At 36.8% G+C, this 26,740-nt stretch overlaps 2 protein-coding genes across 3 annotated transcripts in view; one reads left to right on the forward strand and one right to left on the reverse strand.

Annotated features, from left to right (window-relative positions):
• The window catches only part of LOC126092422 (protein YIPF6), a 77,226-nt gene extending 52,527 nt beyond the window's left edge, over nucleotides 1-24,699 (forward strand). Inside the window, exons 6-8 of one of the 2 annotated variants that reach the window (XR_007521332.1) lie at nucleotides 4,205-4,329; nucleotides 15,625-15,782; nucleotides 23,054-24,699. Coding sequence is in view for 1 of the 2 variants with exons in the window: in XM_049908013.1 (XP_049763970.1) it covers nucleotides 15,625-15,782; nucleotides 23,054-23,172 (277 nt within the window). In the remaining variant the exon portion in view is untranslated. The remainder of the gene's footprint in view (nucleotides 1-4,204; nucleotides 4,330-15,624; nucleotides 15,783-23,053) is intronic. The other variant, XM_049908013.1, reaches the window with a different exon arrangement.
• The window catches only part of LOC126092423 (COMM domain-containing protein 8-like), a 74,474-nt gene continuing 70,809 nt past the window's right edge, over nucleotides 23,076-26,740 (reverse strand). Inside the window, exon 4 of the mRNA XM_049908014.1 lies at nucleotides 23,076-24,895. Coding sequence (XP_049763971.1) covers nucleotides 24,701-24,895 — 195 coding nt within the window. The 3' untranslated portion in view covers nucleotides 23,076-24,700. The remainder of the gene's footprint in view (nucleotides 24,896-26,740) is intronic.

A 26,740-nucleotide genomic window follows, 5' to 3' on the forward strand; every position in this document is an offset into this window, starting at 1 on the left:
TCAAAGGTAGGAATATTTGAGTGGTAACAATCTGAAGAAGATTCATATTCAGGTAAGCTTCAGTCTGCTAGAACTTTTTGTCCATAATACCACTGCTACAGATACTGCTGCTACAATTACAACTTTGCTGTGTTCTATTTGTATTCATCTCATCTCTTTTACAGAGGAACCTGATGACACACCTGCTGTTCTTTAAAGATACTGCAATCAACAAAATACATAATATGTAACACAGTCTTCTGCAGCGATCTCAAAAAAAGGCAACTGACGCTAGATTAGGCTCGACATATGAGGACCTGCAGCCTGCTGTGACACAGTTCTCAGGAATAAGTGGAGTAAGAGCATTAGTTTGTGAAAGATCCATTCTGCAGGATGTGTTTTAAATTTGCTTTCCCTGCTGTGTGGTGAAACTCGTTAAATCAGAAATTGACAGGTATGCAAATTTGGTTTATGTCAAACTGAAGACAGGGTGCAACCGACTTTCAAGAGATCAACCTCAGCATGATACCATGCATAAAATCAGGCCTTCTTTCAATCATTTATGATAAGAATTTTAAAAGGCACTTTACCCACACAAAAACCTCACCATTGACGAAAGCATGTGTGAATTTTGTAGGCAAGTGGTATTTTGAGTATGCATGAAAAACAAGTGAGACAAGTGTGGAATATAAATATTTTCTGTGTGATTCTAAGATTGGCCATGTTCTTGGATTTGAAGTGTACACTGGTAAAGGGCCAAAAGACAATTTCATATTACCATTCTTTCAGAGGTTTCTTGCTGATTGTTTGGGTAAACACCATGCTGCACACCAAATCAGAAGGAAATGCCAAAAGCAAAAGTTGTTTTGAAGAAATTCAGAAGGCACAAGTCTGTATCAGTGAAGGAAATCACCTGTTTTGTTTGAAGTAAAAGGACAAAAAGGATGTACTCTGCCTTTCCTATTTATACAAAAAGACAGCCTCTGATATTTCTCTTTGTACAGAGGATAGTGTCAAGATCAAGTCAAAACCAGATGCTTTTCTGAACTATAATGTGTACAAAACAGCGGTTGATAGAAGTGATCAGATGATCTGTTGTTATGCATTTAAGAGGAAAAAAATGAAGATATCGATAAAACTATTCTCCCACATGTTCATAATTGCTGCAACAAATGCTTTTTATCCTGTATTATGAGACTAAAAATCCCTTAGAGATGAAAAGCTTCCATTCTTCCACTTTTGTTGCCAAATTAGTGAAGAACTCTTCCACAAAGTCACAACACTGGCTCAAGAAATTGTCCCTAGTGCAACCATCAGCGGTAGGGTAGTAGGATGACACTTTCCTGAGAAAATTCCTGCAACTGAGAAGCAGCAGAACATGGTTTTGCAGTATTCATTCAGAGGAGACAAAATAATCTACTGACAAAGCAAGCAGAAAGGAAATGAGCTGGTATTGCCAAGATTGCAATGACCTCTCTGCATGCCAGAAAACTTCAGGCTTAACCACTCATAATTCATTAACGTGCCAAAGTGCTCAAGAACTCACCTCACACTTTTTTTTTGTAAAGAAAAAGGAAAATTATAATTTCTGTTGTCATTGTAAAATATGTAATGTGTCAGAGAACTACAATAAAGATGAAAAATAAACATTGAAGCGTCGTGTTTTGAAATATGTATTGCCTTGTTAAGATGTGCCAGTAACATTTTAAATAATGACATAAATGGCTCATTTTATAGGCCCAAATTTTTTCTAAGTGTCTGGACCTTGAAGTGTTAAGACAGTTTCTTCACAATGAATGCTATTGAGTTTCTTAGGCTACCATTCCCATTATTTGTATCCACCAATCCTCATGAAGATTCCAGCTGTACACACTGTGTTAGAAAACTATTTTTGTTGTCATGGCCAACTTCTGTGTGACTCTTGTAGGTTAGTTTTCATATCACTACACATTCTCTCCTGTTTGCTGACTTTGAGTGGGCACATATTGAAGTGTCTTAGAAGAAACAGTATGAAAATTACTTAACACCACTGAAGTTATGTGGCTTCCCTGATTTTGCTATTAACTTACAAATTCTCAAAATTACAACAGTGTTGACTTACCATTGCACTGTGGTTGGTGATAGGTCTTATTCACAAGGTGCTAGCTGATTTACTAATCCATCTAGTAAACCACACTCACCTCCTTTGCTACTACCAGATTGTATGTAGTGAGTGTAGAGGCCACTTTCCCTCCTGCCAAAAAGTGACCATCCCCATCGTAATTAGTCTGTTTCCTGTTGAAGTGCAATAGCTGGGGTATAATACTCCAGCATCAATGAATAGACTGACAGTTTCTATCTAGTTATATGAAACTAACAGTGGAAGGAAAACAGTACACTGAATATTTGTTGTTATTCCCAGATCAGTATAACAAAGTGATTTGTAGTTATCCATTTTCAAAATAGCTACCGTAGCATTCATTTTTGTCATTTGCTTTGTTTCTTTGTGTTGACTTGTTTTATAATGTGTGAAAGAATGTCTGCTGCCAATAGTGAATGTGAACAGAAAAGTGATAAGGGTATTATGTGCCTGCAAGGTGAACTCAACTCTGCAGGTTAAAGGGAAAAAGGAATTCAGTAGTGAACTGCAAAGCTGTTGCTGCTGTGGCCATATTGCTTGTGTGGGTAACGGTGAACTGATAACATTGCCCCTTTCCATATCTGTTAATTACTTTGTGATTCAGGTATAACTCCCTTGTTTCACCATCAAAGGTATTTTCATAAATGCACTGTAATGTTTTGTAAAATCTATCAGAAAAGTACAATTATGCAGTATCAGAAATTGTATAAAATGTTTTCTTCTAAAATGTCTTTAACAAAGCTATTTTACAGTGTGATATGTAGCAACAGCTGTTATAGGAGAGAGCAGAAAGTCTGATGGAGATACAGACATTCAACACATCAGTTAGCACGTGATTTTTACTAGAAGAAGCCACTGACATTTTCTGCACATAAACTTTAAAACACATTTCTACGCTAAGGCATTATGAAATACAGTGTTGCTGCCTCTTGGCAGTGTTTCAAGCAATAACAAGATTCCCACTAATCCTGTCTTGAGTATACTTGGGAAAATATTTCACATCAAAGTGTTGTATGTAGATGACTGCTTATCTATACTAATATTCTTTGCAATGTTGCCTGATTTTGCATAGCATTATCAAGCAATGGAACCTGCCAGGTTAGCCGACAGCGCTGATGTGCTGCTTCTTGGACGCGGGTAGGCATGCCGGCCCCGGATCGAATCTGGCCGGCAGATTAACGCTGAGGGCAGGCATGTCGGCCAGCCTGGATGTGGTTTTCAGGCGGTTTTCCACATCCCACTAGGTAAATACTGGTCTGGTCCCCTCGTCCCGCCTTAGTTACACAACTCGCAGACATTTTTTAAAAAATGTTTGCATTGTTTCATGGCTTACACTAGACGCAGACAGCTGGGGTTCACTAATTCGGCCCCGGGGGGGGGGGGGGGGGTTTACAGGTTGGCGACAGGAATGGCATCCGGCCACCCTCTGATACTAACATCACCACATCCATAGTAACAAGGCCAACCCCATGTTGAAGTGGGACAAAGGCCCGAAGTGAATGATTATTGAGCAATGTAAATGACACGTCTTTTGTTAATAATACCCCATCAAGATTTTTCCTTGTACCAGCAGTGTTACTCGGTTTCACTGCACAATTATTCTTGTTTTTCTATAGATACTTATTGAACAGGCAAGCAGAAAAATTTACATCCAACAGAGTAGGAAACATTAATCAAATTTCTGCAGTAGATAAGTTATCAGATGAAACTACAATGCTCATGAACAATGCTCATTAGTAAAATAGACTGTTACAAAACTGCAATATTGTGGTTTGACTTACTACTGTTCCAAGTTGTAGTATTGATTTATCACATTGATAGTGATGGAGTCTACCTCCATTCCTCATTTACCACTTGCTAGCAAGCTGAAATAGCTCTCCATTTGAAAATGCTGCTCCTGCTATAACTATATCTTTCTTGCAACTCTTTACCAGAGCAGAATTATCATTTTGGCATGTATTTCTGCGTATGATTCACCAAAACACAAAAACATTTAAATTTATTAGTATTTTAACTACTAGAGAGGATTTCTTTCAGTTTCCTTCTTTTGGGAACAAAAACTGGTTCAATAAATGCATTGAATATTTACATAGTTAATTTTTTCAGGAATGTGGGGTTTCATAAATGGAAACAATCCTGTATAGAAAGGCTTTCCATCAGCAGATATTGTATGCATGGCTTTACTACCACACTGTCCTCACTTCTTTACCTCGAGAAAGCAGTGTCGTCAGGTGTGTTGATTGTTATTGCCTGTAATGACACATGCTTTATAGTGTAGTACAAAGGCATGCTATAAATGATTGGCACATAGAACTAGGACAGTTTCCCTGGCAAAGTTCTTTTTTCAGTAATTAGATTTTTCTTCTGCTTGTGACTGCTTTTATGCATGTCATAGAATAGAGTCAGGAAATTACATACATTGCCTGCAGTAAGTTAGATGTTGAAACCAATTTGATGAATGTATTCATAAATTAAATGCACATTCTCACCCATTCTGTATGAGAAAATATAATAATAAGACCTTCCTGAGCTAATTATGACAGCACAGTTTGTTGCCATGAAATACTGTGCTCCTTACAAAATAAAAGAGATGATATTATTTTACAAGTCTATAGCAGTGCATATTTTCAGTTTTTGCTTCACTTTCAAATTTTTCTTCGATAGAAACCATTATTTAGATGCGCCACGCAGTACTCTACTTGGACAGGTTGGTGAGTCGTGTAAAAAGGATTATAAATATCACCTTTGTTTGACAGCTTATATTCTCACCAAGCCTCGTGTTTTTTTTTTTTTTTTTTTTTTTTTTTTTTTTTTTTTTTTTTTTTTTTTTTTTTGGGCGGGGGGCGGTTGAGGAGGTATAGGACTTCCTTTTCTTTTTTTAAAAGGATTAACGAAAAAGTTAAAAGAGGAATAGGAAAAGTGGGGAACTGTTTCAGAGTTCAGTTATGCACTTTTGTCAATGCAGTGATTAACGTGTGAGGAGTGTCATTACCCCTCCATAAGCTTTTGTCTAGGCTTAAATACAATGTATATAAAGTAAACATACAATAAAAGAAGACATAAACTTTGTGGGCATGCACAGTTCATCACATATTTTCTGTTACATTGTAACATTAGTTTCATTTTAAATACTCACTCATACTGAAAATAGGTTTCTCTGTGAGATACACTTTTAAGTAATTATATTACACAGCACATCTACGTGCCTTCCATCCCACCATTCTCCCTCTTTCTACAGGGTGTTACAAAAAGGTACGGCCAAACTTTCAGGAAACATTCCTCACACACAAAGAAAGAAAGTATGTTATGTGGGCATGTGTCCGGAAACGCTTACTTTTCATGTTAGAGCTCATTTTATTACTTCTCTTCAAATCAAATTAATCATGGAATGGAAACACACAGCAACAAAACGTACCAGCGTGACTTCAAACACTTTGTTACAGGAAATGTTCAAAATGTCCTCCGTTAGCAAGGATACATGCATCCACCCTCCGTCGCATGGAATCCCTGATGCGCTGATGCAGCCCTGGAGAATGGCGTATTGTATCACAGCCATCCACAATACGAGTACGAAGAGTCTCTACATTTGGTACCGGGATTGCGTAGACAAGAGCTTTCAAATGCCCCCATAAATGAAAGTCAAGAGGGTTGAGGTCAGGAGAGCGTGGAGGCCATGGAATTGGTCCGCCTCTACCAATCCATCGGTCACCGAATCTGTTGTTGAGAAGCGTACGAACACTTCGACTGAAATGTGCAGGAGCTCCATCGTGCATGAACCACATGTTGTGTCGTAAAGGCACATATTCTAGCAGCACAGGTAGAGTATCCCGTATGAAATCATGATAACGTGCTCCATTGAGCATAGGTGGACGTAACTAAAATGAGCTCTAACATAGATATTATGCATTTCCGGACACATGTCCACATAACATCTTTTATTTATTTGTGTGTGAGGAATGTTTCCTGAAAGTTTGGCCATACCTTTTTGTAACACCCTGTATATCCAAATGCTTGTCTAGCTACAATAGTTCCTAAAAATTGTGTGCTGGTTACTTCTTTAATTGCCTGTCTTTTGAATAATGTTTTCTGGCCATATCAGTTGTTGCAAGGAAGTGTGTATTGATTTTTTTTTTTTCGATATAAATAGTTTGCTTTCTTTATTCATTGATTTACTCATGAAAAACAAGCAGAGTAATATCTTTTAGGAATGCCCATAAGAATTAATTAATTACCTATACCACACAGTGCCTCATCTAAAGAATGCATGGCCTTATTGAGTTTGTTTCAGTAGATAATATTTGATCCTGATATTAGTAAAATGCACTGCACATCTGGATCATTGCCAGGGCACATCATTACCACTTCATTATAGGGGCTCATGCTGTCACATAACTCATTGCCTTAACATTTTGCCATGCCATTATTTTTCCACTTTTATCTAATTTTTTTGAGATTTTGGCTTTACTACCTTCAAGCTATGCTTTTTTGTGTGTTACTTGTTTCAAACTACTATCGGTTTGTAAGAATATTTTTATTCTTTTTGTGTGAGTTTTCTCATACCTCTTTTTCCCAATGTGATTCAAGTTTCATTTTCTGAGTCTGTCTGTAGACAGAATTTTTACACTCTGTTGGCCTAAAATTAATACTGACTCACCTTCAGGAGCACAATGGTTCAAACCCGCGTCTGGCCACCCTGATTCAGGTTTTCTGTTGTTTACCAAAATCATTTAAGGCAAATGCCAAGATGGTTCCTTCAAAACGGTACAGCCTTTCTCTTCCTCCATTCTTTCCTAATCCGAGCTTGTGCTCCGTCTCTAATGACCTCGTTGTCAATGGGATGTGAAACTCTAGTTTTCCTTCCCCTCCCTCAAATTTTTGCAGGTTAAATCGGAACTCCTGTCTCTTTTCCCTCATAGGATGAACATAGATACTTTTAATCTTTTGACTTGCCCGTTTAAACATCAGTGATTCTTCTGTATTGTATCATATTTGTCTTTAAACTTTGTATCTCATTGAGTAATTGAGGAAAAAGTTCATTGAGTCAGATTATAGATTTTCATAACAATTATGACGCAGCCAGATTTTCTGGCTTGGGCTAGCCTTAGCACAACTGTAATGATGTACCACTTTGCAGTTTACACATATCACACCTTTTGCAACTTGTTTACTACAACAACAGTAATTTACATTTGAACATTGAAAACTCCATGTATGAATATCAACAATGTAGGAAAAGATAGATTGCTACTTACTGTAAAGAAGACAGGTTAAGCTGCAAACAGGCACAATAAAAGACTCTTGCACAAAGCATTCGGCCACAGCTTTCATCAGCAAAATAGATACACGTACCATTCATACATACAAGTAAACACCCCTCATGCACACGACCGCCATCTCCGGCAGCTTGTACCAGCCCAGTCTGCAGTTTAACGTGTCTTCTTTACAGTAAGTAGCAATCTGTCTTTTCCTACATTGTTAGTAATTTAAGTTTATTATTTCTGTCACCTTTTTTATGGAATCACTACATAATGTGGACAATACGCATGCTCTCTCTTCACTATAATTTATCATTGTCACACAAGTTTCTACTTTTTGTAAAATTTCAGTGAAAAAATACACTGTTTTTTGCACTGATGAATTGAAATTAGTACCTATTCCTCACTTATTATCACCAGATTTAACTATATTCACCAGATTATCATACTGGGTGTTTTCACTTGCCATCTTGTTTTCCAACATTATTTACCAAACCATATGAAAGACATCTCAGCAGTCACATGAATCTTAATGTGAAAGCTTTTGGTCATGATACTTTAATGGAGAAATATAATAGCTTATAACAGGAAAGGTTTCTGTGACTATTTGAAACCATTGACTGTTGGAAACAACTGATATTTAAACCATTACATCATATAAGAAAAAACGAAAAACCTTATAAAATAAATGTATGCAAAAATAGATGCACTGAGAAGAAAAATGCATATAAATTTGCAGCAACACATGTTTCTCTGTTGTACTTAAAGGGCTTTTGCACCAGATGCGTAAGTTCTTTTTTTACATAATTTTCTATAAATTGCAAACCATATATTAACAAGAATGAAGCTTCCACTCTGTAGTGGAGTGTGTACTGAGTGAAACTTCCTGGCAGATTAAAACTGTGTGCCAGACCGAGAGTTGAACTCGGGAGTTTGAGTCTCAGTCCAGCACACAGTTGTAAACTGCCAGGAAGTGTCATATACTAACCAGCTCGATTTCTCTCCAAATAATGTGAGCTTTGAGTCATCATTTAGAAGACGTATGTTAATTATAGTGTAAGAACATTAGGCATCATGTGGCACAAAAATAATAATCTTCTTGATATCATTTTTCCAGCTGAGTTGAAAATTCCATTTCTGCACACAATATTTGTGACAGCTGCTGGCAGCCAGATTCCAGGGAGACTGCAGCATGCAAAGGACCACTGCTTGAACCACTTGAAAACTATATCAGCCATCAGATATTGTGCACAAAAGCTTAAGAACATGCTTAAACATCAGTGTTGTCTTGTCACCCACATAGTCATTGTGGGAGCATATGGAGCCCTGTTACACATCCATTTAAAGATATACAACACGGACCATGCCTCCTCCACAGGCACTTATTTTGAGGATGGTTGACAGATGCTAAAATTTTCCAGCTTCTCACTAAATTAAATCATGTCATTTATTACCATGCAGGCTAATCTGAGACTCATCCTTTAGGGGAAAAGCCTTTCATTAATCTACAGTCTTTTCTACATATTGATGTGCAGACTGCAAACATTCTCTTCTGTGACGAGCACTGAGCAGCACACATGTGACTGGTCACCTTGTAAGTTTCCATCCTCTCTTGTTATATATTTCAGTGGATATTATCTGTCATAAATTGAATTAAAGGCAATCTTTGATATATGTTCAGTATCACAGACATACAAAATATGCAAATATAATCAATGTTTCAAGTCACCATGTAGTGGAGATGCTGAGTCGCAGATAGGCTTTCCATATACTGTTACGTTCCACCCTGGATTTTCCATTGTGTGATATAGTCACTGCTTATTAGACAAGCGACAAGCATTTCTACTGTAACAGTTCCAGTTTACTCTTGCACTCATCATAACTCTTACAGTGTTATTTTTATTCTGGTTAGTGTCACAAGGAATATTTCTTATCAGAATAATGAAAATTTAAATGAAAGTTACTGTGTAGAGCAATTACTATTTTTTATCATTAATGTGCAATTGTTAACTTAAATCACTTGAGCCACTTTAATTAGCACCCTGCTTATTTGATAATTACTTATCATAACATTTTCATCCATATGATTCATTGATATTATTCCTCTCATCACGTTTCCCCTACTTGATGTACCCCGTACATTAATCATACATTTATATTAATTTACGGGTGCCAATCCTCCCCCCCCCCCCCCCCCCCGGTCTCTCCAGCTCTTAACAAAAGGAAAAAAAATACTGTGAATTCAGGTGTTTTTCTTCTGCATTATGTAGGTTTTTAATAGGGTCACAACTGGAACTTTTTTTTGGCTATTTATAAGTCACCATAAGTCTCCAAAAATATTAAAAATACACTCTACCCTCAGGCCGTGTGCACCCCCGCCCCCTACAAACTAATGCATATGTGTGCTCTTGTATTCATTAATATCCTACATGAAACTGTTCCTCAAATTTCAACCCTGCAATGTCCAGTGCTAATTGGACTACTAAAGAACTTGTGCGTCGCAGATACAATATGCTTAAAACCTCATATGCAATCATTCTATACATATCAATCAATTATATTAACCTATTTGTGACCGTGGCATGGGTATTCTGAGGTTGAAATCAAGTTGTATATTATATTCTGTGGCAAGTGTAACAGCAAATATTGGTGACTGGAAAATATTGTAGTTGTCATCTAAATATTGAACATGTGATTAGTAATTGCTGTCTTAACATATTAACAACATGGGGACAAACATTTGATCATCTAACCCCTGTCTATTCATATATACTTGATGTACACAAAAACAATTTTTCCATATTTTTCTGAATCTTTAATACATTTTCAGCTGAGATAAATTGGATGCTGTTTTCAACGACAGTAGGAGGAAGAATAAGTGATAGAGCTCATATATTACACCTGTAACAGCGAATAGTCTCATGTCATATATGGTCAGAAAGTATCATAGTCAATGGAGTGCTGACTACAGAGAGAATATCGCTACTCCCTTATGAATCCTTACATTTATGTTATGGATATCTGGTACTTGTATTGCATATACAAATTAAATTATCAAAAAATAGCTGTCACCATATTAATTGAAGCAAACATTGTAACACAATGCACAGTAAAAATATTATCAATGAATAATTATTCTCAGATTTTCTGGTTCTCCATATTAACTTTTTCAGAAAGAGAAAGATAATTTGTATATACATTCACCATTGAGAACAACATACTAGGTTCTTTTAGTTAAGAAGTTTTTGAGCCACTCACATACCTGGGAACTTACTCCTATGCTTGTACCTTCATTAATAATTGGCAGTGTGGCACTGTGCCGAACGCTTTACAGAAATCTAGGAATATAGAATCTGCCTGTTGCCCTTTATCCATGGTTCACAGTAATCATGCCAGGAAAGGGAAGCAGAGGTTCATACGAGTAATGCATTTTAAAACCATGATTTGTGGGCAGAAGCCTTTTCCTCTCAAGGAAAATTATTATATTTGAACTGAAAATATGTTCAGTGATTCTGCAGCAAACTGATGCTAAAGATACTGGTCTGTAATTTTGCTGGTCTGCTCTTTTACCTTCTGTATGTACAGGAGGCACATGTGCTTTTTTCCAGTCACTGGAGACTTTACGCTGGATTCATTGTAAATGCAAGCTAATTAAGGGGCCAATGCTGTAGCGTACTCTTTGTAAAACCAACTTGCTTTCAACTCTCTCAGTTGTTCCTCTACATCAGTGATGTTTACTACTGTCACAGTTTGCAGTAATTGATGGGAAGTAATCAAATAAAACAGAGGTGATTTCTGGCATTTTGCAAGGTAGTGTTAAGAGCCCACAGCTGTTCCTGATCTATATAAATGATTTAGGAGACAATGTGAGCAGCTGTCTTAGGTTGTTTGCAGATGATACTGTCGTTTATCATCTAGTAAAGTCATCAGAAGTTCAAAACCAATAGCAAAACAATTTAGAAAAGATATCTGTATGGTGCAAAAGTTGGTAATTGACCCTAAATAATGAAAAGTGTGAGGTCATCCATACAAATGCTAAAAGGGATCTGTTAAACTTCGTTTACACAATACATCAATCAAATCTAAAGGCTGTAAATTCAACTAAATACCTAGGAATTAAGTTACAAACACCTTAAATTGGAAAGAATGTGTAGAAAATGTTGTGGTGAAGGTAAACCAAAGACTGCATTTTATTGGCAGAACACACAGAAGATGCAATAGATCTGCTAAAGAAACTGCCTAGACTATCCTTGTCCATCATCTTTTTGAGTACTGCTGTGGGTGTGGGATCCTTAGCAGATAGTATTAATGGAGTACACCAAGAAATAGAGAAGAGAGTGTCACGGGAATGATACAGGATTTGGAGTGGACATCATTTAAAAAAAAAAAAGGCGTTTCTCTGTGATCTTCTTGCGAAATTTCAATCACCACCTTTCTCTTTCAGAGCAAAAATATTTTGTTGATGCGAGCTTACATAGGGAGAAATGATCATCATAATAAAATTAGGGAAATCATAGCTTGCATGGAAAGATATAGCTGTTAATTTCTTTCTGCACTCTGTTTGAGAGTGAAATGATAGAGAATTATTATGAAGGTGCTTTGATGAACCCTCTGCCAGGCACTTAAATGTGATTTGCAGAGTATCGCTGTAGATGTATGTGCTCATGTACATATACATGTACACAAACAATGTTATTTTCGCATGATTCTCCGATGTGAACAAGTTCTTAAATGCAAAATTTAAAACTTCGAATTTCCTTTTGTTATCTTCTAGTGCCACACCAGGTTGGTCAATGTGTGACTGGGTAAGAGCCTTAGAGTCACTTAGCAATTTTATGTAGGACCAGAATTTTCTCAGGTTCTTGACAAGATGTACTGGTAAGGTATGACAGTGATAGCTGTTGTAAGCTTTGCACGTTGATCTTTTTACACACACACAAATTTCTGTTAACTATTGCCTGTTGTCAGCTCTTTTTTTGAACTGAGGGCGCAACAGCCTTTGCTTCCTTAGCAATTTGTGAATTTTGTTGTTAAACTGTAGTGGGTCTTTTCCAGCCTACAATTCAAGAGTACTGTTTGCTGATGGCAATAAGACTCAAGTCAGTGATGAGTCTCTGAGAGTATTAGGACACAAAGTTGAAGAAACACTGATGCATGTGTACTTGTCCAGGAGGATAGAAAACAACGTATTAACCCGGCATGTAAAAATGAAAGGAAAAAATAGTTTCCACACGAGCAGAAAATGCAATAGTTACTCACCAGAAGTATAAATGAGTTCATAGAGTGTGTATCAAGAACAAAGTTTCTAGGGATGCATGTTGATTCACAGCTGAAATGGATTGAATATATCAGAGTCCATGGAAAATTGATAGCTTCAGCATGCAGAGAACTTTGAATAGTAACTTCAGTGCATTGTAGCTCATATGCTGGAACAACATATTTTGCTTACATTCATTGTTGACTTAATTACAGCATAAGCTTCTGGGAAACAAATCAATAGAATATACTAACAACTTCATCTGCTACATACCTGAGGTATACTACATACAGCTTCTGGGAAACAAATCAATAGAATATACAAACAACTCCGTCTACTACATATCTGAAATATACAGCATGTCGCAGAACGATATTTTAAAAATTTGTGAAGTAGGCTGAGTAACGGGTGAACTATGAGCTGACTACAGGGCTTCCCAGTATTCTCTCCACATCTCATTAATTTTGAAGCTGTACCTCAAAACTAGTCTTGTTACTAATAGTGGGGGAGTTCCAGACTTTGGCATCTGCACTGTAACGTTACCCAGGCAACTATGAAGTGGAAGGTGGGGAATGGCAAAAGTTTTGTTGTATTCCTTAACTAATCTTTCCTGTGTATGAATATGAAGAGGAGCAAGCAGGTAGTCAAAAGGGAGACTGTTTTTTTATACAGCCACTAATTATTCTTATGGTCTCATTCAGTTTGGTGTCAGTATTCTTCACATGGTGGCTGTTTAACCAGAATGGAGCACAGTATTTGGCAACTGAGTACACAAGACTAAGTGTTGATGATGATCTGAGGGTGGTTGTGTTTGCCTCCATGTGGTACCATACAATTTATGGATTATATTGTTCCTGGTTTTGATTTTTTTCTGCAGTGTTTTCCAGATTTTTTCAAGATAATATTCGGTCCATTGTTATCCCTAAATGTTTTGGGAAAGGATTATACTGAACTAAGTTGTTGTTGTTGATGTATGCTTGGGACTCTTGATAAGTTTGTTTATTATTGAGGTGAAAGCACGACACTTTAATTTTGTTCTTGTTTGGAATTAGTCTCCAGTCTTGATGACTGTTACTGGCTTCCTCTATGAAATTATTGCAGTCAGCAAGGACTAGGCTGTCAGCATATATAAATTTTGCAGATGTCATATTTGGTATACTCAAAAGTTAAACAGGGCCAAGACAAATACTTAATTAATTTTTTGTTGGAATAAATATAAATTAATTAAAACAGCCTGAGCATTGAGGCAACCCATTATCCAGGCAACCCAAATCCAGGACAGAATATGACAATATTATGAAAAGGATAGTTGCTACTCACCATATAGCGTAGATGCTGAGTTGCAGATAGGCACAACAAAAAGACTGTCAGAAAGTGAGCTTTCGGACAACAAGGCGTTCATCGAAAATAGGCAAAACACTCACACTCATGCTTCCGCTCACACAAACACAACTCACACACACATGCTCACAATTTCTGGTTGCTGAGTGCAGCAGCCACAGACTGTGGTCATTTGTGTGTGTGTGTGTGTGTGTGTGTGTGTGTGACAGAGAGAGAGATCAATTTTTGATGAAGGCTTTTTGACCAAAAGCTCACTTCCTGACAGCCTTTTTGTAGTGTTTATCTGCGGCTCAGCATCTCCACTATGTGCTGAATGACAACTATCATTTCCATAGTATCATTATTTAGAAGACTAATTTTATTCTTACTGTTTCTTATTATTAATTGATAAAACCTGTCACAGAGCAAATTATTTAATAAATATGTTATCTGGCCACATGCTACTACATTAATAAGGTCGTGAAAAAGACCTTTCCTCCAAACCATGTTGTGTGCCGCAGTCAAGTCAGTATACACCACTGTGGTTTTCAACCATTTCCGAAACACAGTCTCAATGTGTATTGTTAGGCTGCGTATGTAGTTGAAACAATTGCAGTGGCTTATAATCCAGCTTGTTCATCTGGAATTTGTTCTTGTATTAATGGTCCTATTCACTCTAGAATCATTCTTTCTGGGAGTTTGTAACATGAACTTGGTAGGGCTATAGTGTGGTAGCTTTCAGGTAGGCTCTTTGGTCTGTTCTGTTTCATTGGTAATGTCTGAGCATGAACTGGCAGGTAAGATCTTCCTGGAAATTGTGAGATTTGCAACACATCATCCAGAGTCTGGAATGTTGTAGAGAATGGTGTTATGCTTTCAAATCCTTGGTATTTGGCAAGTAGGAAAGAAGGTAGTGATTTACTATCCCATTAACAACACAACTGTTAGAGACAAAACACAAGACAGAATGGGGAAGGAAATTGCAAAAGGCATCTTTTGAAGGAACCATTCTGGCATTAACATTAAACAGTTGAGGGAAACCACAGAAAACATTAAAAGAGAGGTCTTCTGGCCTTTTACAGATTAACTCAGAAAGAGCCATACCTCACAGACAAAATTTCATCATATGGCCTTCTTCATGATAGAAGTGCTTTCTTACAACTTTCTTTTGCAAATATAGGGTGCACCTCGGTATCCTACCATACAAATCTTGGAAGTAGAAATGGTTTACAAAACTTGCAAACATTGAGACAACTGTAAGTTTTGAAGGGTTGTTGAATATGTTTTTTTTTATATTAAGAATTGAGAATCTTAGATCACGAAATGTAGTTCAGTTTAACTAAAAATTGTGTCTGTAATTCCTTTACACTGAAATGAGTGAATGCCTGAGTGATTCAAAATGACAGTGGCACAGTGACCCAAGTACAGGCAGATTTCACAGTGCCTGAATGATAATGGTGCCTTGTCAGCCACAAAGAAAGAGGATGTACATATAGCCATAGTAACATTCATTTTATTCGATAGCATTCTTCAGAATCAAAGTATGTTTTCAAACTAAGGATTGTCCTTTTATGACCAATATTTTTAACTGATGCAACAAACTTCGAAAGAAAATAGTCATACTGCAATTTTTAGTTTCTCATTACTACATAATTTATTAATAATGTTCTTTCTTTTGTTTGTTTATGTTTCAGATCATTTTTCCAGAGTGTTTGCGTCCTTGGTTATTGCTTACTTCCTACAACAATTGCTCTTATCATGTGTCGAATAATTCTTCTCATGGAACAAACAACATTTCTATTTGCTATCAGATTTATAGTGACAGTTGTAGGATTTGCCTGGGCAACATTTGGTGAGTTTGTAAAACTAATTATTTGATTTAATATGAAGTAAATATTCACTTTTTTTCAGGTAGCTGCAAGTTTGGTTATTCTGTATGGGCATGCCATATACAATAGACTTACAATAGACTTTTAGGTACTGTCATAGTCTGTGAACAATCTTTGCTTATAGCTACAAAATGAAATACTGCAAAGCTTTTCAATGAGGTAAATTTTTACTCTGCAAATGATCACTCTAAAAGTATTACCAATCAATCAGAACCAACATTGACATGTGTGTCTACTAGCATATAGTCTGTTTTGGTTTCATGAATTCATTGATCATTTTCTGTAGAGCCTGTCAAGAAGGAGAACCTTGATGGATGTGGAATGAGTCACGGCATACCAAACATTAACAGAAGACACACAAATCAAAGAAACTTAATCCATGTATTTCATTGACTATAAACTACCACTATACCACTTAAAGCTATTCACTATACTGCTTAAAGCTATTCATGCTTCTGCCAGCTAAATTTAATCAAGAAAATTGGGAAGAATGCTGCTACTTAAAAAGCAACTGCTACCTTCTCCATCATATTAAATAGCTGCTGTTTACCTCCTATTGCTAGCTCAACGTTTACTGGATTATATTAATATTTTTCAAAGAAAATAGTTACCAGATACAGAGTCCTGTTTCCTGTACACTTCTATTTATCATGCAGCTTTCCAATGAACGCTGTTACTTGCCATGTAACTAACAGACTATCCAAGTTTTGAATCCATATATTTGGATAATTTCAGTTACTTTTGTGTCTTGTATTGTGCTAGTGTACAGCACAGTTCAACTGAGACTAATTTTTTTTTCAGAAACAAAAAATGTATAAGGCTAAAAATGTACTGGGAAGTGAGAGTAAGAATTCGCAATTCCTTAATAAGATTTCTGCAACATGTGACGTTATCTACTGGGCACAATAGTTTTACTTGTTTTTGCTGCTCTAGAAACACTTTATTTACTTTGGATACACTGCCTAGAAGATAATTATGTAAGACATGAGGGAGTGAAAATGTGGACAATGTGCCAGTTCTCGTCTTTAGCTCAAAACTGAGCTGCTTGATTAGTTATCTGTGTGTTGACTCCAACAAATTTGTCATTGACTGGACCTGGGAAACTTTTCACATGATGTTTCTAGTGTAATACCATCGTTGCTTAGCTCTGGTGCTAGCAGATCATTTTCTCACGTTTGAAATTACATAATATGAACTTTTATGATATTAAGATGTAAACTGTTAGCTGTGAATCACTTGTATGCCAGTTCAGCTGTCATCCGAGCTGTGTTTGGTAGAGAATGTTAGTGTTCCACATGTGAGACAGATCAACATATGATCTCATTGAGCCATTTTTCACTGAATGGTTCACTGAATGCCAACAGATATGTCAATTGCCTAACAGAATGTGTACTGCCACTAGTATCAGTTTGGTGACTATCTGCTTGATAGACAGAATGTTCTGCTACCTAACATGCACCACAAGCTCATATCACTGATGTGTGATACTGCCATTTACAGTCCGCCAGCAAACATTTTCCCACCTACAATATTTTTTTCTTTTGTATGTGTGTGATCTTCATTTCAAATGATGTGGAGGTAACCAACACTGGGGAAAATTAACTGATGATCAGTTACAAAGTGTTTTAGAAGAGAGTGATTATAAATTTAGTGACAACAAGACAGAGGCATAAAGTTGGTATCCTGAGAATGTGAATGCTCAGCTGAATTTTAGGATAGCAAAACAGAAGCAGAAATGCTGAGTTCCTTCAGGTATTCCTTTCCAAACCTAAACATAGGAGTACTGCCTCAGTTTCATTCTCAGACTATTAGAAAAATTAGTGCTATATAAGTGTTAGTGGCAGCACCCGAAATTGCTAAAATTGAACAAAGCTCCAGGGCCTGATAGACTCTCTGTTAGATTCCACAAAGAACTTGGATCTTAATCATAATGTTCTGTAGATCACTTGAACCAAAAACTGTGCCAAGTAGGATGAAAGCAAAGGTCACACTCATCTGCAAGAACAGTAGCAACACTGATCCACAAAACTGCTGTCCCATTCATTGATATCCATCTGGTGTAGAATCCCATAACACTTTCTGAGCTCAAATGTAATGAGGTATCTCAAACAAATGACCTCCTCCATATCAACCAGAAAGAATTCTGAAAACAGTCATGAGAAACCCAATACGTACTTTTCTCACATGACATTCTGAAAGCCATGGATCAAGGCAATCGTGCAGATGCAGCTCATCTTGACTCAGTACCACACCAGTGCTTATTAATGAAGTGATAGTATAGGGCACCAAACGAAATTTGTTGCTGGATTGAGTATCTCTTGCTAGAGAGAACACAGTGTGTGGAGAGTCATCAACAGACGTAGACGTAACATGACATGGGACCCGGGAAATTGTGTTGGAACCCTGTTCGTGTCGTATATTAATTATGTAGCAGACATTATTAACAGTAACCTCAGATATTTGCAGTAATCTATAACAAAGTACTCTCTGAAAATAGGTGCAGAAATATCCAGTGATACCTTGATAAGATTTTTAAGTGGGTTAGAAATTAACAACTTGCTGTATTCATTCCTACATTTAAAACTGAGCACTTAAGGAAATGCAGAAAAGTAGTATTCTATGAATACAATATAATGAGTCTCAGTTGGAGCAGCCAACTCATAGAAATATATGTTTGCAACAGTGGGGGTATAAAATGGATTGATGACAGGTTCAATTGTAGGTAGTAGATGACGGACTTTAATTGATTGGCAGTTTAGTTATTTACATTTTCCTGGATTGTAAGTGCAGCCAGTCACCAAAATGTAGAATGAGTCATTTTTACAATTAATACATTTCCTGAGTGGAAAACTGGCAGGATGCTGATGATTTACATGATTTCAGTTGCTCGTTTTTGGCATACAGTGTTTTATACTTAACTATAGTCAGTCTCTTTGTGCCATAGTAAGGCTGAGTACTGGATTGAGTAATTCATGTCTCCTTCTAGTACTGCATTTATAAATGTTACTGTTGTTTCCAGACTGTGATTGTTTGCTGACAGCTAACTTCATAAGGAAGTAAATGCTGGAAAATAATGCCTCCAAATTTTTTATGTGAACATTCTTAAAGCTTTTCAAATGAAACAAATTTTATTAACATTCTACATCTTTATTCTTCACGTCTACATATTTATTTCCCAACATAGTCACCCTAGCGATGAACGCTCTTCTCGCAATGAGACCAGTTTGTTGATACTACCACTGTAGAATGATTGCCTTTGTTGATGGAACCACAACCTCACCTCAGTTTGCACTGCTTCATATTATCAAAGTGAAGTCCTTGAAGGTGTTCTTTTAAGTCAGAAACAGATGAAAATCAGATGGGGCCAAGTCAGGACTGTATGGAGGATGACGGATAACAGTCAACCCATTGCATTGGATTGTTGCAGGTGTCACAGTGCTTGTGTGTGGTCTGGCATCATATGCTGGAGGAGATGGTGCTCCATGTATGGACAAACTTTCAAATTCAAAACTTGATTAAAGCATACTATTTCTCACACACTGATATAGTTACCGCCATATTACACGCTACAATTTGAAGCTCTCTTGCAGTACACCCCCCCCCCCCCCACACCCACCCACCCAAAAAAAAAAAATTTCATTAGTTACTATTAGCACCTTTTGTGTATATTGGATAATGATTCAGTGCACTATGAACATGACAGAAACTCCTCTCTTTAACACTATATTGAGCCAAACTTAGGTGACCAAACATTAGGATGCTTCTTATCTGTGCAACCCTAAAAATACTGGTATATTTTTGTATCATAGAAATTGTGGTACTTTTAGTTTAAAACAGAGCAATAACACTGGTAAAGTTTGGAAGTTATTTGTGGTATATGTGGTAACAATGTAACTATCTCTGATTACTGAGATACCATTTTTGTGCAGACTATTACCAGTATTATCCTACCACTTCCATTGTTCCTCTTTTTGTATGATCTAGTATTCATAATGAGTGCTCATGTCAAAAGGAAATTGTTAGCAAACTTTAGAATTAGGCACAATTATTTATTGTGCAAAGAATACATGTAGTGTAGAAGTTGGGAGAAAGTATGGTTAGGATGAATCAAATGTGCAATGGTGGATTGCATTGGAGAATAACTTGCAAACTGCTGTTTCATCAAGGAACTCCTACAGAGAGCCAAAAGCTTGAAATATCCTAAATTTCAATCCAGTTCTTTCCCCCATACAAGGTAAAAGGAAACATGAGATACCTATCTCTTGACCTAAAATCCAGTTAAAGGTTTTGGAAATTGCAAGGGCCTTAAACATAGCACAAAGAGAATTCTGTGGGAGTACTGATTGAGGTCACACATTTATGTATAGAAATTTCCTCTCTATATGGTAAAGTACTTCACTGGCACAAAGACTGCAAGAAGATTTTACTAAGACTCTTGTCACTCTCCACGGGCACATAATCCAAATACAGCTACAACGAATTGACAATGCCACTTAGATACCCATCTTTTGTGACATGCCACACAATGTGACAATGGGCTATACAGGGGAGGGGGGCAACAAGTATTTCATTAAAAACAGCTGACAACTGGCATCTATTGCAGTGGGAGGAAAGCTGACCTCTTATGTTCTCCTGAAATGTAAAATTTTGCCAATGGAAGATTTCCCTTAAGGATTAAATGGTTCATTGCCTAGAAAAAGGCTGGATTGGACTGGCTATCCACTGTATAGAATGGCAGACCTGGTGTGTTGCTCAGTGAAGGGCCATTTTAGTGTTGAATGCCAGTAAAGATTACATCATATCTGAAATAAAGAACAACGTTGATGCATTGAAGACAGACATAGTAGTTTCAGTATAATCTCAAAATGATAGGTGCTTAATGTTTTTGTAAACAAGCTATTTAAAGACAGTATCTAAAAACTGTTTGGCAAGTGTAAGGGAACATGCACTCAGTCCATCTGCCAAGAAAGTGTCACCAGTGGAGCCTATGTCTGAGTGATTCTTTCTTCATGGCATACAATGCCACCACATTCTATCATCAAAGAGTTTTTTATTTATTTATTTTCTGTCCATATAACAAAAAGTTTTCGGACAGTCAGCAAAATTTAGATTACATTACACATATACAGTAAAATATTTACATTCTTTCATAACAACATATGGATCACACACGTCTGTACACATTATTTTTCAAAAGGGCACTACAAGTAGATTCCTCTATAGTGTAACAAAATTTAGCTTATATTTACAATAGTACAGTACACATAATACAGTGTGTAATTACATTCTTTCATACCACTGATAGATCGGAGACATTGTCTATATACACTGTTCAAGACGTGCTGCACGTCCAGAGCTCTGGATGGTAGCAAGGACAATGTACTTGGGAAGAAGAGTAACAAAAATCCTGAAAGCGATGGAACAAATAACAGTAGTGAAGATAACAGTGGTATTTGTGAATTTATCTATGTACCAGCAACTAAACTAAGACTCCCCATATTGTGAACAGTCTTTGTAAATTGGTAATTTGACATTTTTTTTCCATTGAGTCTATCCCCCTCCCCCCTAAAAAGAAAGGAAGGGAAAAAAAAGAGTGAGGCTAATATCAGGCCAATACAGTAATTAAGATTTGTAACTCAAGCTGTTTTGTTATCATGTTTTTGAAGTGTGCTAGATTCAACATGTCTAAGCTTCAATATTTTCTGCTTTCTAGTGTAAAATAACAATTTCAGATAACTGATTTTAAATTTTGTATGATCACTGCAAAGACATTTTGTACCAAAACATGGAACAATGGCGGCCAAGCTAAAAAAATTAAAATTTCAATTTATTTTTTGTTTACAAAATTTGACATTGCGAAGGAAGTTATTGACAAATGGCAATGAAATTACTCTAAAGCTGGTAATAACATAATTCCAGAAGCAAAGTGCTGTATATCAGCAGCAGTAAACCGCATGGGAGAGCGAATGAAATGCAAAGCACATGAGGGAATGGCAGGTGGAATTAAGATTTGCGAGGAGGGGGGGAGAGAATTACCGGAGGTGAAAGGTATTTGTTGTGGGCAAGAAAAGGAAATGCACCAAAAAGAGAAAAAAGTATCCACAGATAAAGGAAACAGATATAATACGAAGAAGAAAAACGATGTTCGTGTTAATTGAAATCACTTAAAAGCTCTTTCAAATTTTTCTCAGCTCTAATTCTGCTTGTGTTACATATGTGCAAATGTGTTCATTTTAACCCCTTAACTTAAAACCTCAAGGTATCTCGTTTTTATTATTTTGACAGACACTTAAAATCCTGAGTATACTCTGGCAACTTAATGAAAGGCCCACCAAAAATAAAACCCTGTTTATGTCAATTTCAGTCAGTAGAGGGCATCTCATACTACATTTGTAATCTAGCTGTTGTGTTTTGGTTGAGGTGATTGCCACTGGGTATCATCTTTACTGTGTGTAGCTGTGGGTACTTGACAACAAAATGCGCACTGTCAGACTCCATCTTGTCTTGTTGTTTAGCAATGCTTTCAAAACAAAGGATGGCTATAATGATCCTGAGTTTGACATTGAATTTAGTGGTGCAGAAAGTGAAGAAGTATGTGATGTTACTTCATTAGAGGCTGAAAGAGACAGCATTTCATCAGTTTAATGACAGGTGCTTGCTGGTGGTATGAGATATATACATCCACTGTGCTCCAGCCAGCTCCCCCAAGATTAATGTTCACAGGAAACCATTGGTAAATACATGATTAGACTTCATAGTTACACAGAAATGAAGTCATTTTTTAAAGATTCAGCATAATTTGATGAAGTCCAGTGCATGAGCATACCCAGCATTTTATTATTGGTAATTTTCAAAATTACATAATTTCATTCACAATAGGGTGGTTTTCATTAATAAAATAATATTTTGGAACATAATTTGGAAAAGAAAGGTTAAGGGGATGATTTGGCAATTCGTTTCTTTAGCACATTATTGAATGTTCCATTTATTTATTTTCTTTTGTCTCACCTGAACCCCAAACTTAAATGCCTCAGATTCTGATTGGTTGATGTATTCCCCCCTCTGTTTCATCTGAAAGCTTCCTGATAATTCTTATTTCAAAGACTAAATAATATTTGTTGTTTTTATATGTATTTTTTTTAAACTTACTTTACTACATAATGTTTGTGTGGCATTTAGTGATAACTTGGAGACCAAAAACGTCTTAATACTGATTTGCCTTTCTTTTTGTCAGCTTCCATGGTTTTCCTCGGTGACAGTCAGCCACCGGGAAGAAAAGCTCTTGCAGTGTATCCAATGTTCTTGTTTTATTTCATTATATCATGGCTTGTGATTTCCCATACGACAACATAAATGTTATTTATAGATACAATTGATCATGTGATGAAGGTGCAAACATTCCAGATTGATTTGTATATTTTGTACACTAACTGAGAAAACTGATTAAATATGCCAGACTTTTAGGCATTCAACTTGTCAATTTATTCTTCTTGTAAAAATCAGTCAGTTGTCAGTTTATTTCTGTGTTACTTGCCAAAAAGGTTTACCTGCAGCGAAATAGTTGCTTGTTACTCAAAAATGAATAATGTGGCAATTCAAGCAAGATCTAGTCTTTGTCCAATGAAATTTTATGCCTTTTTTATACCTTTTAACTATAAATATTTTCCAGCTCAGTATAAGTGTATAGTGACATATATAGTGAAACCTTGACTTTATTACACAAGGGACTGGCCAGATATACGAGGGTTGTCCAGAAAGTAAGTTCCAATCAGTCGCTAAATGGAAACCACAGTGAAAATCAGAAACATTTTATTTGCAAGAGTTAGCTACACTTTCCAGATACTTTTCTACATAGTCGCCACTCCGACTTGGAAGTTTGGTATAATGCTCCAACAAATGTCTAACACCATTGTCATAGAAGGCAGCCAGCCACCTGTGCTTTCCAATAAATCTCTACGCTGGTCTATAGTGGGTAGCCTGCACCCAAATGTTGTCTTTGTATTCAACGTTTCATGTGAACAGAGATGATACTCAGGACAAACCAATGAGGGCTGTGTTGTGGGTGATCGAACATTTCCTATTGAAAATGCGCAGGAGCGTCTTCACTGCCCCTGCAGAGTATGGCTGAGAATTGCTATGAAGAGGTATGTCCGTGGCAGTTGTGTTAGGTGGGCTGCCTTCCTTAAGGCGAAGACTCTCAGTGGGCCCTCCTGCTTGGTGGGAGACATCATTGTCCTAGGCACCTTTACTCGCTAACAGTGCGCTCTCAACTGAAAAGTGTGTCTTGATGCGATCGACCATCATACTAGAGACATAACCCAACACATCTGTGCAAAGCTTCATCGGGTTTTCACTGTGGTGTCCATTTTGACCGATCGAATCTTACTGTCTGGACAACCGTCGTATTATAACAGAAGAAAGAAAAATGCTTGTTAATAGTTAACTTAAGTGCAGGCCAGGAGACATGAGTGGTGGTAGCCACCTTATTCATGTTGGTACAGCAATCCTGTGTGACACAAGAAAATATACATTCATTAATGGATCAAAAAAATTACATAGGTATCAAGGTTTCACTATATTACCTCTCATTGTCTTATTATATAATTTATATATGTTAGTGCCATAAGGAACAAAATGGTAGTTTTAAGTTGATGCTGAATAAATTATTTGTTTGATTCCCATGTGGAATCAGGATGTAAAAGTGATGCAGTACTTGAGGATATTTCTTGCTGAACATGTATAATAGTAATTTTAGTAACTGTTAACAATTACACTGTGTTTTAATGTTTCATTTACATTAAAAAAAATCACATATGACTACTGCATGTATATACATTCACATTTCACTTTTATTTCATAAATAAACTGATCACAAACATATTCAATTATGCAAATTTTTTACTGCTTCCTGAGCCCTTTCCAATGAAGATAAAAGATTCTTCAGTTCATTTCTGTCCATTTCAACATTCACAGTACTAATGCTCATTTCACCTTGTGATTTACCTTGAGAAAGGTGGAAATCCATTTGCAGCAGAGGTTCTCTTAAGGATGACATCTTGCTGCTGCCCATGACCCACTGGAAAAAGAAAGTATTCAGTATTACCAACGACATTCTCCAACAACTGCAAATTATTACTTGTATTTAATAAATACATTGCAAAACACACAATCAGTAGTAAGCGTATTTTGATACTGAAATTAAAAATGAATAAGATATTTACTTTTCTCTTTGTCCACAAATTAAAAATTTAATTAATTTACTTGCTGCAAGTCACACAGAAAAATGACACGAGTGCATCTCATTTAAGACATAGTCCAATCAACATTATGGTTATAGACGTCCCTGCTCCTCCAATATCCCATAATTAAATAAGTCTACATTGTTCTATTAACAAACAAGACATAGTTAATAAATCAGGAATACTTAAGATTGGTGACAATAAATCAATGTTGAAACCTCTGTCATCAGAAGTTAGTACCAGGAACAGTTACTTCTGAATGCATGGTGCAGTATCAGCAGTGCTGACTTTTTACATAACTATGCAACGATTGACACATTTATGGTTCCTGACGTGTAGTTATCCATCTATTTATATAGTAGGGAAGTTCTTCTAATTGTAAATAATTTAGGAATAAATGAGAATACTTGCCAAAACACACACACACACATTCAACTGTATGTCCAGCTGACACCATGTAGGGACACAAGCACATGTGTGTATTCTAGCTCAAGAATGGATTTATTTCTTAAATCCAGGAAGTTCTTCTTCTTTGTGTGTGCTGGTCGACAACTTAACACTTCCACTACTCAATATGTGACCTCTTTACTCCTAAATTATCTATCTCTCTGTCTATCTTGGAATAAGAGTGCTCTCCCACTGACATCTCTCCAGCCTTCTTCCTTCCACTTTGGGGACTTTTCTGCCTGAAGGAACCACTGGCTCTGAAAGCTTGCCTGATTATAACCTCCTTTTATGTGTATGTTCTGCTGCCACTTGTGAGCAGATTATTTGGTCATTATTATATGGGCTATTTAAAACTGAAATTCAAAGTTTCCAGTTCAGAATGTTTATGACTGTTACAGATCTGTTTCTTCTAATGAGTCTCCTGACTTCTTTTTGTATAGAAGAACTAAAAAATTCTTCTGTGTTTCAACAACTATTTGTCTTCTCAGTTCAAAATTGTCACAGAGTCTGCTGCTGAATGTATACAATACCACCCCAATCCTCCCAATTGCAAAGGTGACATTTGTCAACCCACTAGTGACTAGAAATTTAGGAGTGTACCAGCAGCACATTACGTGATTCCTGTCATAAGTTCTACCATATTCTGGATGCTCTCTTAGGTTACAAGCCATGCCTACTGGCTACAGAATCCATTTTGTGTATCTCATTTGGTGGTTGTCCATTCTGTTGTGGATACAACATGGGAAGAGATCACTGGAATGTGAACTAGTACCAACTGCCCAATGAGCAAAAATTTTCAGATCTTCCTTGAGTTACTGATATATTTTTTTATGTTGTATCTGCCATAGTAGAGAGCACTGACAATTCCAGGCAGGAGTTCAGTGCCTCTTGGATTTCCTTTTCAAACAGCCATATTTACAAAGTTTTATTCACAACTGGATGTGAGTGCACTGTTGTTGTTGTTGTTGTTGTTGGTGGTGGTGGTGGTGGTCAGTTCAAAGACTGAAATGCTAGTCTATTCTGTGGAAGGCTCTTCATCTCTATATAAATTCTGCAGCCTTTATCCATTTGCACCTGCATACTGTATTCAACCCTTGGTCTCCGTCTGCAATCTCCCCCTCCACCCCTTCCTCCTTCCTTCCCTTGCCAAATTGACAATTACTTGATGCCTCAGGAAGTGTCTTGTCAAGTGACCTCTTATTTTAGACAAGTTGTGCCACAAAGTTCATTTTTTT

Source organism: Schistocerca cancellata, chromosome 7 (genome assembly GCF_023864275.1).
Source record: "Schistocerca cancellata isolate TAMUIC-IGC-003103 chromosome 7, iqSchCanc2.1, whole genome shotgun sequence".
NCBI lineage: Eukaryota > Metazoa > Arthropoda > Insecta > Orthoptera > Acrididae > Schistocerca > Schistocerca cancellata.